General features: G+C 38.3%; 1 protein-coding gene across 2 annotated transcripts in view; it reads right to left on the bottom strand.

Annotated features, from left to right (window-relative positions):
• Positions 1 to 21,361, bottom strand: part of UBE3D (ubiquitin protein ligase E3D) — a 98,499-nt gene that overhangs the window by 66,004 nt on the left and 11,134 nt on the right. For both annotated transcript variants that reach the window (XM_054280388.1, XM_054280389.1), the window contains exons 5-8: positions 21,111 to 21,180; positions 18,619 to 18,688; positions 17,683 to 17,791; positions 12,454 to 12,623 (exon numbers count right to left, since the gene is read on the bottom strand). In XM_054280388.1, coding sequence (XP_054136363.1) covers positions 12,454 to 12,623; positions 17,683 to 17,791; positions 18,619 to 18,688; positions 21,111 to 21,180 — 419 coding nt within the window. The remainder of the gene's footprint in view (positions 1 to 12,453; positions 12,624 to 17,682; positions 17,792 to 18,618; positions 18,689 to 21,110; positions 21,181 to 21,361) is intronic.

Raw genomic sequence — 21,361 nt, 5'->3', positions numbered from 1 at the left:
AAATATCTACAGAGCAGCAGCAACTATGTCATGTGTGCCCAACTGCAATAATCATTATTAACAAAATCTCAAATCTCAGAGATGCTGCAGAAAAAACAAAAGAAGGCCCCACAATAGCAAAACAATTCCAGAGATGAACAATAATTGTTTGGTGTTTCATCAGATTTAACGATTTACTAACTCTTAATCCTTAAAAGCAGAACTTTGTATCCAGACTAAATCATTCTACATTAAGCAAGGTAGGTGAAAAGGACATTCCAAGACAATGCTCCCATCACTTATGAAAACAAAACATCATTGGGGCATAGGAGGGATTACATATTCCTGTTGGATCTACACAGTGTAAAAATTCATGCAGATGCTGCTTAAAGACCAGTACCTGTAGCTTAATCACTAATCTAGAACACCTATGTGTCTGCATTAAGTCATTCAATATTCAGTGTCACTGCTTGAAAACACAGCAATACCATCCCCAGCCACATTCAGGCTTTCATTTTTTCTTCAAGGTTTTCTGGGACTGTGCAGCTCAGTTACCTGTAGACTGCCCTCTCAGTGAATCTACATACTCTCACAGCAAACATTGAAAATTAAAACAGTAGAAATTTACCCAAAGGAAGCTGAATGGAACAGTGTACGTATTTATCAATCTATAACCCCCACAAAAGGAGAACACCTGGTTTCTTGAGAGAGACAAAGAATGTACTTAAGTTTCTGGATGGATAGATTGCTCAGGTTTAAGCAAAGGAGTGAAAATGTATAAAGCAAGTCTGGTGCTTTGAAAATGTGGAACTTAAAACTTTCTGGCAATCGCACTGTGGCCTCCTGCAAAATACCCTTCCTATAAATATTAGGTTCAATTTTTATAATTTAGTTAAATGGCCTAATGTTAAATAAGAGTTTTAATTTCCAAGCCTGTGGAAACAGTTTCATTTCTTAATTCCTCAAAGAAAACAAGAGGGAGTTGAACATGAAATATCTCATGAAATACATTCCACTTAATTTTCCTTCTAGAGTTTCCCAGGAGTAGGAAGTAGAGGGATGCTAAACTGAGGCCTGAACAGTGGCATACCTGAGTAAAAATTACCTCTTAGAGAAAGAACAGAGATTTGGGAGCTGAAGAGTGAGACTAAGAAATCTGATTAACTGTATAGGAGAATGAATTCTCCTGCTAGGGAATGAAGTCTATCTTCCATCCTCTGCTTTTCTTCAGTATTGCAAGTAGTTTTCTTCTAACAATGTTAAAGATTTTCACTGCTGGTTCCTAGTATAGTGAAATGGCCTTAAAGTTCAATGCTGCCACTCCAATTTACATTTTATATTTGTTAATAGTAACTGTGGCTTTGCAATAAAGGAATTCAGAGGGAAGATCCCTCATACCTTTCTCTATTATTTCAATTCCATGTTTATCAAATTGTCTTCATTTTTAAAGTGCTGTCTGAAGAGTAGCTTTGCTCTGCATGGCTGAACATAGGAAAGGTTTTGTCTTCAATAAGGCCTTAGATATCTAATCCCAAATCTCAGTGGGCCTTGTTAAAGCAACATCATAAAATTTTTACACATCCTTATGAGTTTGGAAAAAAAATTGTTCTACGTCTCAGTCAGAGCTTATACTGACTAATATGGCCTTAGGGAAGGGACTGTTGAAATTCATGCATCTAGCCACTAAAAATGGATTGATAGATGCAATTATGATAAATAAGCATAGCTTTATTAAGTAAGATTTTTTTTTAATTAGTAGTTACAGGTGAAAAAAAGAAGACATTCAGACCCAATGCATAAATGCTGTAAAGCTGGTGTAACCTGCAATTTCTGTGCACTATGAGCACACTGGGAGGTATTTGCATCACTCAGTCTTGGTACTCAGTGACCTGATGGATGAGCAGGGCTGATGAAGCTACTGGTTTCAACAGCTGACCCTGCCTGGACACTTGAATTGCTCATCACTCATTTCCTAAACTTCAGTGGTTCAATGTGCAGTGTCTTTAAGCAATCCAGAATTGGCAACAATTTACTTTCAACCACATGCTCTACACTGCAGCACCTGAGGACTTGACTGTCAAATGGCTCAGATGTCTGTGCTGAAAAAGCAAGGCAGGGTGCAGTAACCTCATCTAAGACCATTACTGAAAAGCAGGGTCGGCTGCTGCAAGACAATCTGAGTTTCCCATCTAGGCTGTGCAGGGAGAGTGGCAGAGAGGCACCAGCAAACCCAGTTAGCAATGTGTATCTATCCCCTTGCCTTGTTACTAATGGTCCCACCACTGTCCCCAGGAAAGGCTCTAACCACAAACCATGGGAATTAAGCACTATGTAGAAAATACAGCCAGAATATGAGCTCACTGCCACTGTCACACCAGGCAGCAGTCTCAACACTGTCACTGGTACCAGAGGGATGGTGTCTGTGATACCCTGCCCTAACAGTACTGAAACAGGTGTGCATTCAGGGCTGTGGAATAGCCACAAATAGTAACACTGGTTTTGTCAGCAAAGCAAACCAAGCAAGCAGCAGAGAAAAATTATCTATGTAGAAAAAAATCAAATTAAATCAAAGTTGAATGAACCAAAGGTCTGTATGATGAGATGGCACTGCTGTTACCCTGTACATAAAGCTCTAAGTTCCCTAGCCACAGTACAAAGCACTTGGCTGGGTGTTCTTACAGAGGTTATTCCTACCAGCTGTGCCACATGAAGATTTATACATGCTCCATAAACTTTAATTCCCTTTTAAAGTCCTATTATACCAAGCAGGGGGCCATTTCTGAAGTTGAAATGGATTTTCAGAACAATATAAAGACAAAAATGTTTTCTGGCCTCTGATTTTTAAACCTCTGGGTAAAATTAAATCTCTTCCACAGCACTGTTGATATTCCATATAGGAATATTCACAAATACAAGGCACTCCAGAACATTATGTCTGAATCCAAAGGGAGAAGTTATCCTGCTGTACAGAAAAAATGCTGTAATCACTGTTCACAAAAATCTCTCAGCTTGATGCTTTGAAGTTTTTTCCTGATGTACTGACTTCAGAAGAGAAGGAAATTCAGTATTTTAAGATGCAATTACCTGCAGCAAAGAAAGAAACACCACAAATAATAGAAGTGGTAGATCCCGAATTTGCTGACAGCAAGATTTATTCTTTCTAGTCATTCAATCTAAACCATTGCCAAACAAAAGCCTAATGACTGAAGTTAGAATTTCATATATGCCATATTTTCCCTTTCACACTGAAACCACAATTTTAATAGATGAGTTTATTTTTATCATCATTTTCCCACTCCACAAAAAATTATACCTCTTAAAAAAATTGTACAGAAACTCACTCTGTGCAGGTAGAACAAAACTGAAGTATCAGATGTGGCTAGAAGTCAAATTTAACAAGCAATTAAATCCTAAATAAATAAAACCAGCAGTCAAGAGCACAGCTTCTTCTCCTAAACGTAAACTTCAAGTCAAAACGCTAAACCGGTATAGATTTTTTTACATCTATTACTACATCCCACAGCTCACTTTGGAAATTCACAGCAGACTAACTGCATATCTGGAAAGACTCAACTTTCCACTTGCCCCTTTTCCATGTCCTCTGCCAGTATGTGTCCTCACATGTCTGTCAGTTTTCCTCTGTGCAGGGAAATACTCTTCCATAAATAACCCCTCCACCCTTCCCAAAACTGTCCCTAGTTTTAACACCTCCTCTCCTCAGAGCTATTTCCCAAGTTTTCCCTTTCAACTGTTCTGAAGCTTCCCCCTTTCTGCTACAGCAGAGATTTACCAGTGCCTGTTTAATCCTGGTTGAGGCTGATGGAGCCCTTGGCAGCTCTCAGGCAGAGCTGTCCAGTTCTGCTGTCTGGCTGCCAACACGAGGCACAGCAGGAGGAATCACAGAGCCACCCACCAACCTTGTGAGAGCACTGGGAGCTGCAGCCCACACATACACCTTGACACAGTCAGATCAGTGAAGGCACATTATTCAGACTCTTTAGTTTTATGAGCTTTCTTAAAATTTTATGGGTCAAGAAAAAGGGGAAGTTAGTCTCAGCTTAGAAACACAAGATACAGGATAAAGGAGGCATGCAGCCTGGCAGCCGAGTTCTGCACATGAGCAAGAGCAGAAGAAGAAAAAAGGAACAGAAAGGGGATTTAGATGGAAGACTTAAATCTATGTTTAAACCAATGCTGATGCAAGAATTGATGTTATAGACAGACTAAAACAGATTTTTGATAAAAGAAAGTGAAGTAGGCATGGAAAAACTGTGTCACAGATACCAGCTCAATAAGAAGACTTTCAGTAGATGACCTTGTTCAAACAGGAGATGCAACAGCTGAAAATAAGACTGCTATAAACCTTATGTATATTAAGTTAATTAGAATGGAGTTCAGATGTAGGAGAACACACCATAGGTAAAGAAATAAAACCACACTTGATAATTAACAAATGGTGGAATAACAGTCCAATCAAGACTGTACCAGTGTGGCTCTCTATGCAAAGATGTTCAGAGACTAAAAGGATTTCTGGCTCAAAACATTTCAGGTGCATGTGGGAAGGGGCAGGTTGGGCCTTGGCTTCCATGAGGCAATGACATGCCCCATACACCCCACACAGCCCCAGACCTGTATCCCTGCAGAGGCTGCCAATCCCTGGCACAGCACAGGCAATGCTCCACACTCACCTCTGGAACCCCATTCGAGCCCCAGAGTGACCAGATGACCAGAAGTTCCACCAAGGGAGGGGCCCAGGAAAGCCAAAGGGTATCTAAGCCACGACATGCAGTGAGCACATCTTGATCCTATCTCTTCTTGGAACTTCTATTGGCTGAACTCCGCTGGAACCAGGAGTGGTGGCTATACTTGTTCTTTCCTGTACCCTCCTGTCTTTCTCTTTCTTCTACTCACTCCTTCTTCTTACAGTTTGGAGTAACTTAAAAATGGATGGGATTGGAGCTTGCTAAGTCAACGGTTTGAGAAGATGCTTTTATATTGATTGAATGGTGCTGTAAACTTACGTCAAAATTCTCTGATTTTCCAAAGTTGCCAGTAAATTTTTTTTATTGTCTTGACCTCTTCAGAATATCTTACTAGTATTCTTCCCGTTCATCTAAGGCAGAGTACATAAAAAACCATAAGCCCTTTTAAGACTTTTTTCAAGCATGTTTTTGGGGTCTTACAGATGTCACTCCAAATTGCTTCCAGAGAGCAAAAGAATCAGGTTGAAGGTGCATTTGAAAGTCTTTTGGCAGAGACAAATAGACATATAAAGCTAAAATACTCACCTCCCTGCAAGAACAGCTACTGAGCTGTTACTCTCATGGCCATAGACAGTGGGAAAACAGAACAGGCATGGTCAATCCAACATCTCACTTCTGAGTAGATCCAATAGTCCAGTCTTTTGGAAATTACTTGGCTGAAGCTCTAAAATTCCACACAATTTTATTCCCTGGAACAATCCTTCCCAGCTTTCCAGTCAGATCTCCTCCACGTCTTCCTCAAACATTCATGCCCACAGATGGTGAAGTGGATTGAGAACCGAATGAAGGACAGACCCCAGAAGGCCCTGATCTGTGGCACAGACACTGTGGGTCTAGTTGGAGGCCTGGACTAGTGATGTCCCCCAAGGTTCAGTAGTGGGCCCAGTGTTGCTTAACCTATTCCTCCATGTCTTAGATGGAGATGCAGAGGCCTCCTCAGCAAGTTAACTGATGACACAAAGCTGGAGGAGTGGCTGATACCCCGACGGCTCTGCAGCCCTTCAGAAGGGCCTTGACAGAGTAGAGAGAGGGGCAGAGAGGAACTTTCTGAAATTCAATAAAGGCAAGTACCTCAGGTACTTGCCAGGGGTTACTCTTCCTGCACCTGGGGAAGAGTAACCCCTGGCTTTACTACAGCCTGGAGACTGACTTGCTGGGAGATGGACCTGGGGGTCCTAGTGGAACAAGCTATCCATGAACCAGCATGGGGCCAAGAAGGCCAATAGTATCCTGGGGTGCATTAGGAAGTGCATTGCCAGCAGGTGAAGGGAGGTGATCCCACCCCTCTACTCAGTTTTAGTGAGGCCACATCTGGAGTCCAGTTCTGGGCTTCTTAGTACAAGGAGACATGGAGCTCCTGGAGCAGGTCCAGTGGAGGACAGCAAAGTTGATGAGGTGACTGGAGCATCTCTCTTATGAAGAAAGGCAGAGGGAGCTGGGCCTGGTCAGTCTGGAGAGGAGACAGCTGAGAGGGGACCTCATCAATGTCTATCAGAATCTAAAGGGAGATGTCAGAGGTTGGAACCAGGCCCTACTCAGCGGTGCTGAGCGATAGGGCAAGAAGCAATGGGTAGAAACTGATACACAGGAAGTCCCACCCACATATGAGGAAGAATTTTTTTTACTGTACAGGTGACTGAGTATTGGAACACATTGCCCAGAGTTGTTGTGGAGTCTCCCTCACTGGATATATTAAAGAACCATCTGGATTCAATTCTATGCCATATGCTCTAGGATGACCCTGCTTGAGCAGGGTGGTTGGACCAGATGGCCCCACAGTGGTGACTTCCAACCTTACCCACTCTGTGATTTTGTGATAGGTATCACTTATTATGCTTATTAATTATACAAATAATTTAATTTATAGCTTAAGGCCAGTATGCAGAGGAGCCATCAAAACAATTACTTGCTCTGTTTTGATGCCACAGTATTCAAAACAGGCAACCAGCAGTAATATCCTATTGCTGCTGCACACACAAAGATGGAAGTATCCTGACCAATTTTAAAAATAAGCCTTTTTTCTATGGTCTCAAGTCATACACTCCCAATTTGCTTTAGCCTTACCAATTCAAAAATATTTCAAGTAAAAGTGGCAGCTTAAATCGTAAAGTATTGTTAGTTTACACAGCCTGTCATGGAGAAATACAATAGAAACAACAAATGCTAATTAATTTAAAATAGGCCAAGATACTAAAATCCAATAAATAAATCAAGGTTTGAAGTTTAAGTAGTTAATGTCAACCATCTGTCCAATAAGCTTTTATAAGATTTGCTTTTTCACTCTTGGCTCATTATTTGATTCCTGCCTGCTCAAATAGATTCCGTCATTTTAAAGGCATTACAGGAGTTGAGTACTTACAGCTCCCAAGCAAACCCAACAGTCTTTATAAGTCTATGAGAAACAAACTGCAAGCATCCAAGTGGAAATCTGCTATGTTTGATGTATGGGTATAAAATTACCCTCAATGGATCAGCACTATCATATTTAGGCTACCCGGTTTTAAAAAAAGCAGTGTTACAAGGAAAGCAAAATGAGAGCTATACATATATATAGTAAGATTTGAGTAGATGTGACATTGATTTCTTTCCAGCAAGTAAGTCTAGCCCCTAACTGTAATCAGCAAGAACACTACATGCTGTAGTTTAGGATCCCCATGTCCATTTAGCAGGTGGGAATTCTGAATTGTGGTTTGCTAATCCCCACCCAAAATCTAGCAGGACGTAATTTCATGGGAGGCTAAAAGAGTACTACACATCAGTAGTGAACTTCTGGAACTTATCACTTGATTGTGGAGGCAGACAGCACCAGAAGGCCAAAAAGTATTTATACAAACACATGACCAAAAGATGAATGAACAGACAATAAAGGAAATAGGCAGGGCTGTATCCTCTGACATCTTTAACACAACCACAGAGCTGAGCACTACAGGAAAGTGCTCACACACTACTCTGAAGAACATTTCTGGATGTTGGAGGGATGATACAGAACTAAGCAGAACATGCTAAAGTGTTCTGACCCAGCATGGCATTTCTTACATTCCTATCATCCTATAAGTGTTATTAACTACCTGGCAAGGCAGTTGTTTCTGACACACATTTTAAATTGGTTTCAGGTAGTCTTGCTGCTTTTAATTTACAATTTTTTGCCACCCATCTTGACATTTCTCTTATTACCAATCCTAATATTCCTCAAAGAGCTGAACTACAGCAAGATAAGTCAAAGACACACGAAAAGTACCAAAATTGTTCTTACCTGAACTGCAGTGTTTCACAAATAAATATGAAGAATATGGAAAAAAAGGTAAAGGCCTAAAATTTATTTTTTGTTTTACCACATTACAGAATCACAAATCCTGATTCAAAAGCATATTTGTGATCAGAGATCATAAAGAAATATTTATCTGTCTTTTCTTTTAAAAAAAATTAGACAATAGGAAGTAGTTAAGCAATAGCCCTTACAGTCAATTTCATATTTTTACATTGGCAATTATTCTGTAGATAGCATTTAACACTTTTAATGCAGAGAACAAAAGCAGTACCCTGCTAGACAACTACTAATACAACAGCATTTTTCACAATACACAAGAAGACAGGCAGGCTATCAGTCAGATAATCAACAAATGGATAAGCAATTTGGGATGACAAATCCCATTTTAAAAAGCAGTAGAAATCCTTCCTCCTCTGACTTCAATGTGAAATTTCAAAAAATGAACAAAAAAAAAGCAACCTAAGTAAAAAGCTCAGCAGGAATAATAAAATGAGCCAAATTTTTTAGAAAAAAATACAAGAATTTGTTCAGTAGACAAAAAGTTTATTCCAACAGTTTTATCTACTTCAATTAGTACTTCTAATTTTAAATAGCAAAGATTAGATACCAAAATACAACAGCTCCAAAGAGCAGAAAGATATATCAGGTCTGTGTTTAAGAGCAAGAACTAAGTTCCTAAGTAACTACCACAAAGGGATGCTGCACCTGGCAGGTGTAGTTTCAATAAACAGGAAAGTCAGGATATTTCTACCAAAAGTTATACTTAAAAGCTGTGTACACTCTTTCTCAGAGGTGAGGAAGGATGCTACTGAAGAGCAGTCTGCTGCCTCAAATTTCATGAGGCTTATAGCTTCCACATGTCTATCAAACTCTGAGAGGTATTCTTTTCCTTTCTGTCCCAAAACCCTGACTGGCATCAGACTCTGTCTTTTAAAAATTTCTGCCTGACTGTTCAGCCATCTCTTCTAAGGTAACTCATTCCACCCACAGTGTCAGTTCTCTTAACTTGGTACCATGAAATAATTCAAGAAGGGAACAGGAAAAAAAAAAAATCTGAAGCAAACTAGACCTTTCATGTTCTATTTACAATCACATCTGCTCTTTTAATCATTCCAGACAGAGAAATCAGCTTACAGATAGCACAAACCAGAGAAACACTGGTCACTCCTCAGTCAATCAATTATTGATCTATGTGGTCCCATGTGTTTTCTACAGGCAAGAGTCACTGAAACACTATGAAAATCTCAGACATTCAAAAATCAGTGAAACAGGACACAGTTTAATGTTTTTATGAGAAGTGAATTACTCTAGGGTCATATATAGAATGAAAGCCATTCTTGGGAGCAATAAACAACATTCTGGAATACATCAATAACAGCTTCATAAACAGCTAACTATATATGGACTGTAATAAAAGCTAGGACTAATAAAAAAACTAGGACTCAAACCCTCCAGGTTTTCAGCCACAAACTCAATTTTCCAGCTTATTCTTGTCCCTCTAAAGCTAATAAAATGAACAATTTCTGGAAGTAATTTTTCAACTCCCAAATTATAAGCAGCAAATTTTTATATAGGAAAAGGTTTCTGCAAAAGCTGTAAACCATTCAGAGATGCATATGAGACACAAAAATCTATCAACGACCTTTTGACAAAGCTTTGCCTAGCACTCTAAAGGGAAAAGTGCAATTTTCCTCCCACTGTACCTTCACATATATTTTGTGAGCTCAAGTTATGGTCAAATTGCCACGTAACCACATTTTCAATTTTCTTCATACATTTTTACAACACTCTCACTTCAGCAGTATTTACTATTATCACTCCCAGCAGCTAAGGCTGTTTACATAAGGTGTTATTTGCCAAGAACCTGCTACTTGAAAGGAAGACCTCTTCTGTCTGCACAGCAGATTTGTAGGTGGAAAGAAGTAGCCTTGTTGAGAGAAAAGCAGAGGGAACCAACATAATCACATGCACATGATCCATAAAGGACAGAGCAGAAAATACATGAGGCGTCCTTCTCTAATGGAACTCAAACACATTTATAAGATACTTTTTTCATGCAGTTTCAATTAATTTGCTGTAGAAGAATTTTCATAAAGCTCCCCCAGGGGCTAAAAGCATAACTGCAGACAGACTTAGCCAGAACTTGTGTTATCACACATAACACACACCTAAGTGTTTCTAGCCCTGCTTCACTGCTGAAGGAGTAAGATACAACTCACTACAACACTTAAAGGCTACCCTCAGGAAGATAGAGGAATACAGCTCTAAGGAGAAATGACAAGAACTACTATAAGTAGCATGTGTAGATACACTTAACCCTATTTTAACTTCACAAAGCCTTAAAAGTTACTGAATGTCCTCAAGCAAAGCAGTCTAATATACAGAGAATACCCAGAGCACAGCTGTCAAGATTCCTTGCCAAAATAAAGGTATATGGAGAGAGGCTCCACGTGACATGCTCATAGTTTGTTCCTATCCCATGTCAGTTGCTCTTCCTGAGACTGGAAGAAGACAGATGCTTCTTCCTTCCACAGACAACATGGAGCTGGGAAGAGCCACCAGCAGGACACATGATGGGAACAAAAATGGCCATGACCAAGAAGGAAAAAAATTCTGAACAAAATTAGGATGTCATTTGATAAGGCACAAACCTGCACAAAAAAAAAGAGGAAGGCTGCTTATTAGACTGCAATCCACCTGGAAATGAGCTGATGGTCAACATAGATCAACAAATTTGACATGAAATCAGAGTATTGTTGATGCCACACAACAGGTAATTAACTTCACAGCAACGCTCAGCCTAACTCAGACCACAGCTTTGTTAGAAAAGGCTTCAGGATCAGCCACCCTAAACAGCAACAACTCCAAATGGGTAATTACCAGTCAGCAGCCAATAATGAACCACGGACATTTATCCTACTTGAATGTTTGTTTCCTTTGCATTGTTAACATTTAGAGCAATAGTGAATGTAAGGTACAGTGATAGATATGCCAGTGATTTACTGGAGGAAAGAGAGTTCTGTTGCTCACTGAAGCAGTGTTGTTCACAGGACATAATTCCTAGTTTAAGGGGAAAAACACTTCTGTATCCAAGGAAGAGCATTAAGCATTAAGTTAATTACAAAGAATTGCAAAACTGAGCTCTGAATAAAGGAGGGATAAAATGAGTTTTCGAGTGAGACAATACATTTCTTCTGACACCCTGGAAGTCTTGAAACAAAGATCACATTCAAAAGCCTCAACATTCCCCTCAAGAAAAATATTCAAGTGCATCCCCAGGAAAGGGTGCCTGAATGTGAATTATTAGGCAATATCAGTCAGACTCTCTTTAGCAGCAGCATTAGCCAAGAAAGAATTTCATTAAGCCCAAGATGTCAATTGCTACAATGGAACCGTGTATTTATCTCACAATAAGTAGATTTATGCTTGTGTACATAAACTAAGTACAGATTTTGTTTTGTTTCTTTAGCCATGTTTTACAAATATGTGATTGTGCTACTATATTTAGATATTAAAAACAATACTTCTAGTTAACCTTAATCTGTTTTAACCTATGGTACAGCAAACCAGCACAGACTCTGCAGTGTCCACAAGTAAGAAAGGAGCTTTCCCTCCCATCACACAGCTCAGATTCTGGCCCTGTCAGAATTGGACAGACCCAATTGTACACCCCCCAAGTGTACCCAGGGACTCAGAGCAACTGAAGAGGCCCTCTGACTTAAAACAGGATGCCAGAGTGCACACTTATCCCTTGCAGCTACTGGGGTCTGCTGGGGTCTAGGTCACATGCAGACCTCCTGTTCATCCCTTTCTGTTCTGGAGGTGTTCTTGCTTATTTCTCTCTCATGGGAAGCAGGTCCTGGGCTCTGAAACCTCTGCTTTACTCCAAAGGCAGGTGTATGTGCAGAAGACAGCAAGGTTAAGTGCTATAATTTTTATCAGAATGTGGGCATCTGAAAATTTTGGAACTTGCACTAATCAAGAAATCATGTATATATGACAACATGACACTTGATTTTAAATGCAAATGCATCACATTAAGTAAGTCAACCAATGCACTTCAACCTGTTTCCACTAACTCATGTATCAGCTGGCCTCAAGTACCACCTGAATCTGTGCAATCAGACTGAAATCTTTCTATATCGAACAGGAATGTAAACACAGCATAAGCAAAAATATCAACATGTGCCCTAAGAAACAACAAAACTCTTTGGTTTATATTTTAATATTAAAATGCAAAAATCTAACAACAATCTGGTTGTTCTCTGTAATAGAAACCAAATACTACTCCCCTGGCATTTTGCTTAAAAAAACATTTTAAGAAATATGCAAATTCAAAGAGGTTTATATCTGAGATTAACAGACTGTCCAAAGAACATGAAAGATATATTAACCCAAAGCAAATGAATACCAGAATCTGAGTTTAAAAAAGGTTGTACTTACTCCTTATTTCTGCATTGAATGCATGGCTGGTAAAGGACTTTGAGAGCATTCCAGGATCCCACTGGTCCAGAGCTAGGTGTAAGGATATCTCCAAACAGTGTAAAATCACTGTGGGAGGAGGAACTTCCTAAAGACTCTACCAGCAATGTGTCAGAATTTAAAAGCCAGATCTATAAATGAAAAATAATTTTGTTTACTGTACATTAGATACACTTCAATTTGTTACTTTACTGTGACCCTAAAGCCACATTTTTACAAAGTTTCCAACAAAGTATTAACAGACATAAATTGATATTTTATTATTTAGAGAGTCTGCACAGCTTCTAGTGGAGAAAAAAGGGTAATACAATACTGATTTATCAGTATTGAAGCTGCCTCTTTTTGTGGCTGTAGCACATTCCCTTTGGTAGGAACAAAAGCAATAGTCCCAAGTCATCTCTTTTAGTACCAGATGTATTATTTCTCCAATTTCATAATTTTTAGGCATTAGTCAAGCATATGGTGTTGAGCAACTGAGGGCTAAAGACAGGAAACTGAAAGACTGCTCACTGAAGTGCCAAAAACTGAGGATTTTTAGAAGATGCATGATGGTTATGACTCTATGGACCTAATACATGAAAGAAAAAAAGACAACAATGAATATGGTCTAAAAGGCATGTTGGAATTTACAAACAGCTGGAGCAGACCTTCACTTGGAAAATAAACATCAAGTTACACAATGGGACTAGCATTCTTCAGCCCTATTTGCTCACAGCAATTCAAAAAATATTTACTGGGGAGAGTTTTGAGAAATCTGAACTTTTTGCATCCCATTCTGGATCTTATTTAATCTTTGTTTGATTTGGTATCAGTGTTCTGACTTGGATCCAGGGCTTTCCTGCTAAACACCATACAAATAAGTCAGGCTTTTCCTTAATTCACAGCCTGCAGTAGTGAAGTGATCCAAGTTAACAATGGAAATCAATTTTTACAAATGTGGCACCTGTATGAAATGTTTATATATGAAATATTTATCATAGAAAATGGGATTTATACAGTGTTGCTCACTAGAGAGCAATCTTCTGCTTCTCATGATCTAATCAGCTTCAAGTAAAACAAGTTACATGATGTTATGTAGCAGACACATGATATCCCCTGTGGAGGGAGAAAGCAGTCATTAACAGGACACATAGTATATGTTGTAATTGAATGTGACAGTCACAATTTATCAGAGCCCGGGGCTCAGGACATTACAGTGGAAGCTTCATAAAGAAGGAAGGAGATATATTGATAAAGATATCTTGGGAGGGAATAGGAGGAGGAGGAGAATCACTTCAGCATATGCACATGAATGATGACAAGCAAGCACATTTGGCTTTGCAAGAGGTTGTTCATCAGTTTTGCTCTAGTAGCTCACTGTACACATTTACAGCCTAAACTGCAAAATATACCTCATTAGCTAGGACCATTACACAAGGTGCTTAAAGCCAAGTGCTGGAGAGGTGTTGGAAGAAAATGAAACACAGAAACACAGGCCACTGCCAACACAAACTGAACAGAGTTTCTTCCTTTTGAAATTTCTAACAAATCTGTGTGGAAGGAGCTTCCTGGGATGCTTTTCAGCAGGGGAATATCCCTCAAACTAGACAAGGGAACAATGTGGCAATAGTTGTCTGCTCTTTCAGAATCCTTCTGCAATCTGCTGCAGAGAAAGCAACCAAAGCATTTAATTTGCAACATAGTCCATTGGAAATGCACCTCTTTCCACACAAGTATCACATCTCACAATCATGTTCTAGAACTTGTATGAATATCTTTGTCTCACCAGCAACACAACAGATCTGCATTAATAACTTAGCACACAATATAGAGAAAGTAAATGAATCTCTGGGGGTGGAAGGATTCCCAGCCATGAGCAAAATCAACTTCTGAACTACACTTACTTCTTTAGGCAGCATTTTCATTCTTTTCCTTATGTATAAATTATTTTTTTATCTTGCTTTCGATCTGAGTGAACAATTGCTCACCCAGACTCAGTGTGTTGACTCTAAGAATTTTATACATGTATTTCTGGCTAATAGTTTCATATTTTCAGCTGTACTTTCAACTATGTTATTCACAATGTGCAATCTCTCCTTTCTTTCTACTTCTTTGTACAGCAGAGCTGGCACAAGCAAATTCCTTCCATATTAACTCCAGTAAGAAAAGAAACTTTGCAGAAAATATATATACATAAAGTGTAGAATTCATTCACAATGCCATTGAGTACCTTTTCTGAAATGACAGAATCAGAAAAAAGTAGGGGGAGGGGGGTTGTTGTTGATCTTCCTCTCATTGTTTTCTTTTCGTTTCAAATCACTTTGTCAAGAGACTTAAAAAGATGTTCTTTGGGGACAAGTGGCAACAAAGCTACCCCAGTTATACTTCATGGGACTTGAACCAAACAGCTGAAATACCTTGATTTAGATTCTGTGATCACTTTCCCTATATCTCATTCTGAGTTTCCAGCATCAAATTGTGAACAATTAGGCATCAATTTGAATTTAACATGGGTAAAAAAACGACTAAATCTTTTATTTTTCCTTGCTAGTTCTTTCCTAGTTATTGCAGACATTACCATGACTTTCATCATCACACAGGTCACTAATGCAAACATCTTTCATTACAGCTATTTCATTCTCACACTCAGAGTGTTCAGGTAAAGATGTCATTTCCTCGTATTTCACAAAAAAAAGCTCCCTGAGAGAGCTGGGCAGCCCAGTCTCAGCAAGGTTCTCATTACCTCACTCCTTGACCACTGCAATGTTCACCCCACCTCCAATCTTAACAAATGCAAATTGGTTCTGCTCATGCCCCTCAAGACAGGGACAATAATCAGACTGACAGGTCTCTCCCATTTTGTTACATACTAATTTTCTTGGGATTTCTTCCTACTCCTCTCAGCTCACTCCTGAAATACAAGCCGCCTTATTTTCAAAAGACTTTATAGCCTAATCCCACTCCAAAAAACACTTTTCCTTCAAACCTGAAAGACTAGAGATAGTGTTCAAAGAGTCCAAACCACTGCACACTTTTTGATTTTCACAGATTTAATCTTTTTGGGTCTTATGAGGTTGATCCCATCCATGAGATTAATTCCCTGTATCTATCCATAAAACTACTTATTTACTGCTTTCAAAGCTACACTTTTTGCAGTAGAGAAAAAATAGGTATCTATTGAGATGTTGCTATGCTGACCAATAATGTCCCATTTTTCTTGTGTCCTCTTATCTCACTATCTGTTTGCTGTCTTCCTCTTATTCTCAGCTTCTAAATCATGCAACTACAAGGCAGGGAACCCTTTAACAGTGGAGCAAAGAGAGGAGGCAAGTGATTCACAAATGTGAAGAGGGCAGAGATACAGGACAAATAAGGATACCACTTTTTTTCCCTGAAACAAAGAAACTTTAATTGACATCCTTTAAAAATGAAAAAAAGAAAACCCAACATCCTAAGTAGTGTATACCTTAAACAACAGAATATGTATAACTTAAAAAATGGAAACCCATATTATGGTATGTGTGAATAACATAATTGGTAGTGTTAAGTGATACATCCAGAGGAAATTAGGAAAATAAGTATACATACCATTTGTGGTTTAAAAAATTTAAAAATACTTGTGAGAAACCTTAACCTTAATTATTACATACACAATTTCAGCTGTGTGTATTCATGTAGGTAAGCACAAACACTGTGAACTAGAATCTTTGGCTCATTATCAAAACAAACAAGTGGGACAGCTGGTTCATGATGCATCAGTGATGAGACTACTTGTGTAACTTGGCTGTGTGCTCACAGCCTCAAGCACCCAGGTTTCACTGTTGAGCTATTGACAATCATTAATATAAACAGAGCTTACATTATACTTGTGTCCACAAGGCCTCTGAGTCCTAAGACTTAACCCATGACTCCAGAACAGCTGTTGGTGTGTATACAGTGGTGAGAACCTCACCCTGGACAGCAGTAAGGACTTTCTGATGTTAAATACTAAAAACACCTGCAAAAAACTAACAATTCACCAATATAAAGGAAAATATGCCAATCAGAAGCCAGCCCCTATCTAATTCAGCCTACTCCTCTAATCAACACATTGGCAAAAATGCAGCTCAGAGCTAAAAGTAATGGCAATCTACTAAATAAAGTGATTTTTCTGTTAAAAAATAATCAGTCTGCTGTATATAAACTACTAGACTTAAGCACTAGTATTTTAAGTAACTTGGGAATAGATAAGCTACAAGGGAAAAATCACAATGATTTTTGATGACTCTTCAATTAGAATATATATAATTATAGGTATGCTTATGAAACCTTCATTTTATCATCACAGAACAGATATTTCTCAGTGGTTGTACAAATGTTGTCTTGGCATTAAAATTTATTTAAAGGCAACAGATATACACTCGCCTCAGCATCTGGATGATCCAAGATCACAGAACTTGGACAATGCATATGTACAACAGTTTATATAATTACATTGCCTCAAGAAAGTGCATTTATAAGTTTATCCAGGGCAGGAATCTCTAATCATGTATTTCTTTGTGTCTATGAATTATTCCTACAAACTGCAAAAATACAAATTCTATACCCATATTTAGTTTGGACATAAAAGGAAACATCTCTGGTTATAACAAGTACACAGTATTAAGTTAACTCTTATCCATCTTAAAAGTTTGAGGAATCTAGCTGTCACTATCTAAATATCAAGCTTAACCGAGTTTAACAGCATTAGAACATTAAGCATAATAGGCAATTTTATTTTTGTTTTCACTTCACTTTGCAATGCAATGTACTGACTACAATAATGGTCCCTGCTGACTTGAGACAATGCTTGTGAAAGATGCTATACAATTTGACTCTCTTCTGGTGATTAAAGAGAAGAAGTGCTGGAGCATGAAGGTGAAATATAGATTAAAAAATTAAAACTTAAGCTTTCCATATTTTCTGGATACAAAATAGTGTTATTTCTGTGTTACTTATGGTGCATCTGTAGTACTTTCATTACTGTATCAATAAAATTTATATGTGCATATCTAATTAGAGAAAAAACTTGTGGATATTCTTACTTGAAGAGATGTACCTCAGAACTACTTCAAGAACTGGAATTTGGTAATTTTTTCAAACATACAATAATGAACACCATAAATAATACAATTTAGGAACTGGGATACATGGGTTAATCTTCTTCACCAAGATGAAGATTTAAAAACTTACCAGAATATAGGTTTTTCCATTATCTCCTTTTATGGTGAATCTAAATGTGCTTTTTGCAGAGGATAATTCCAAAAGACACTGAGCAACAATGCTCTGTACAAACTGAGACCTGTTTAAGAATTAACCCCATTATTATATGCTTTCATAGCAACCACAGTCATTCATACCTATGCACTCCAGGTAAATGAGTAACTCATACTTAAATTCCACTACATCCTACAATCACATTTTACTGAAAGTATCTTCCTCTCACTCAAAACCAGAGAACTTTTTATTTCCTACAACAGGAATTTTTTTTAATAGATCAAGATTCTAAATTGCTTTACACCCTTTATTTTGGCTGACACCAACTGTCAAAGGTTGAATAGAAGATTTTCCCCATTATATTTTACACATATGAACACAAAATTCAGAATTATGCATACGTTTCAAATACAATTCCCAAAAAGAAAGAACTGTGATTAAACCATTGTACATGATACCAGGTAGCTAGATCAAGTTCTGTTTCATCTTAGTCTTAAATTCAAACTGAGTTACTTGAAAATTCAAAAGTCTTACTTCAAATTCAACATTTCAAACTTTACTTAATTTACCTTTACATTAAATAGACTTCTGTTTCCATAATAAGTCACCAGACATTGTGCAAACTTAAAGAGTTCAAAATAAAAAAGTATTTTATTTTGGCTTATCACCTCAATAGTGAGACACTGTAACAAATTACACACAATCTCCTGCATCACACTCAAAGATGAGCAAACAAAACTGCACATGAGTGAATTCAGGCTACTTTGCCTTTACAATGCTTAATTCTGTGATGATTATATAAAATTGCACTCTGTTATTATATGCAATTATTCAAGAAACGACAACATCAGAGCATTTCTGGAATCCTTTCTAAAACGTATACTTGAGCAAATTATGTGATTATTTTGTTACCTTGGTGTTGGACTGAAACCTCCCTCAGCTGATTGAATAACCACCTCAGTGACATAATATTTAATGGTACCTAAAATGAAAAAAGTATTTTTCAACTATAACAGAATAACCAACTTAGTAAGATTAGACTGTAAGTCACCATATCACTACACTAATCAAGTATTTGTTTAGTAGTCAATTAAGAGATGCAGCAGACAATTATATTTTGCTTGGGTTTGTAGGAGTAGAAGCGACCATAACAAAAAACCCTACATTGCCTGAAGAAAACTGCTCCAACCTAATTACAAGATCAGAAATTTCTCATTCATATTGATCTTTGTTTAATGCTGGGAACAATCATCTTGAAACCAAGCAAGCAAGAGCTCAAGCCAAACCCAAAAGATGAATTGAAAGAACTTTCCTAAAGCACTGAGATCAGCATAGCTTACATAAGTATTTTAGTACCCTCTGCTGCTTAGTAATGCTGCAGTGAATCACTAGAGACAGTTTTAATAACAGCTCACACAGGGGAATAATTTCCTTCTTTGCTCAAAGAGCAGAATGGAACTTCTTTCTGAAAATCAAACTCACTCAATGTTAACACCGCATACATTCTGAATTTCAATGTAACTGTTCACCAAAAGCTCCACTAAGACAGCTTTTCACACTAAATGGAAGTGTTTGAGGACATATTTTATTCCCCATCAATGAAGGCAGGTCAAAGATGATCATATCGAAGATCTGGGCCTGTGCTGCAAATACAGCCTAACTAGAGGGCCAGCAAAATAGGTTGAGAGTCATAAATTCATTCTACTAAGTCTCAAGATGTGAACAACTGGAAGATTAATTTGGTCCACCAGTTTTAAGGATGGAAGGGTTTTATCTGATCTCTGTCCACACATATCATTAAAACTTGATGAAAGCAAATATTTCAGAAGGACACTTTAATCTGTTTTAAACGCTCCAAAGGCTTGGTAACCCCTTCTCCAGGTAAATACTACACTTTCTAAATTATCTTCAGTGTTAGGAAGTTATATTTTACCTCTAAATTTAATTAAGTCTGCTCCATGCTGTGTGAGTTCTTGGAGACAGGAAGAAAAGACAGTTCTGTCTCTCTAGTTTCTCAGCCATTACCCTGAGTAAGGAATTGGTGCTACTGCTACAAGGGGATTGGGAATTCAGATGTTTGCTTGCAGAGGGATAGAAGCTGATTTCCCAAGAAAAAATCATACAAGTAAATGTGGAGAGTTGGGGGAAGGAACAGCCCATGGGGGAATCTCAAAGCTGAACCAGGTCCCCGCAGCTACAGAACTCTAATCCTGCTTTATCTTCAAAACACTGGTACCTGCTCATGAGGAAGCACCAAAGCATGCCAGTCTAAGTTTGCTCTCCAGTCTCCTTTCACAGAGATGGTTCTGCCTAGACTTACATTATCCATCTCTTTTGTGCTCTGAACTCTACCAAAATCTCCTGCACTACTGAAGAAACATGGCCAAAACAATGGAAATCCTAACTTCAGCCATGTGCAGAGTGCATACCAAATCCCTGCACATTGATAGTGTTTGCCTTTCCCCACTCCCACTGATCTATTACTCATGACCTTGTTATTCATGCTCTTTTCCCAGCACTCCTTTCCCAAAGTCACATCTTGCTTTGAGGGCTTTCAAACGTTGTACCTTAAATTTGGTTTTATTAAAGCTTGTATTGTTCAGATCCCTGTACAGGACAATCAGAACATTCTGTAACAGAAGACACAGAAGATCTTCTGTCCTGTCTCACCTTATGGCATTTCTTAAACAGGCTTTGCATTTTCTAAGACGTTTTTATATTCACCAGATCTCTGAACTGAGGCAGGCTCACACTGACTGATGCAGTGGAAGAGAGGGAGGATGAAAGAATGAATCCTGCTAATAACAGTCTTATCATTGCTTCTCTGCCAAGAATAGCTGAATTTTAAAAACAGCCAGACCCTCTTCTTTACACCACTTCAGGTAAACCCTGTTGATCCAATATAATTACAGCTTTTAAACCAATAATCCCATCAGCTCATCATCAGATGAGGATGAGGCATAACCTGTTTCTTTGAATAGGCTTCCTCCCCACAAAACCAGGCTGACTGTTAGCAATCTTCAGCTTCTAGTTGTGTTGGTCAAGTTCAGAATTTACCTTTCACTCATTCTGTAGAACTGACAGGAAAACAAGCAACCCATAATTTCTCAAATCTCCACTTTTACTGGGATTCCTAGTAAACTGGAATCATGCATTGAGCCTTCCAAAGATTTGGAATTAGCCAAATATGCCACAGAAACAAGGATAACCAAAATTCCTGCTGAAAGTAATTTTCAAGGTCTAACACTGGAAGCAACAACTTCATCTGTTCCAGAAGGGAACGAGACAAACACACAGGAATTAACACTGCACCTTACTGACAAACTATTTTCCTTCAGTGCTTCTAACCTCCAGTGTTCAATGGTTGATGCAGTCAAGTCTAGTTCTGTTTGGACATCTCATACCTGATGAAACTGTTTCTCCCAGCATTGTCTTGCAGCGCTTACAAATTACTCTGGTATTTTCTTTTGACTTCTGTAGGACAAAAAAAAAAAAAAAATCATTTAAATGTCACTCAGATATTCTGAAAACGGAATGCGCAGCTTAGCATAATTTACAGAGCAGACTGTAAGGAAACAGGAAACTTTTTACTTGTTTCTGTCCTCTTTATGTTTACATGCACACATATTTGCCTTAACTACTTCAGCTTTTTACA

Source organism: Melozone crissalis, unplaced genomic scaffold (assembly GCF_028551555.1).
Source record: "Melozone crissalis strain CALT ecotype California unplaced genomic scaffold, PUWL_Pcris_2 ptg000027l_1, whole genome shotgun sequence".
Classification (NCBI taxonomy): Eukaryota; Metazoa; Chordata; class Aves; order Passeriformes; family Passerellidae; genus Melozone; species Melozone crissalis.
Note: the sequence above shows the minus strand (reverse complement) of the source record. Positions and strands in the feature narration are given on the sequence as shown.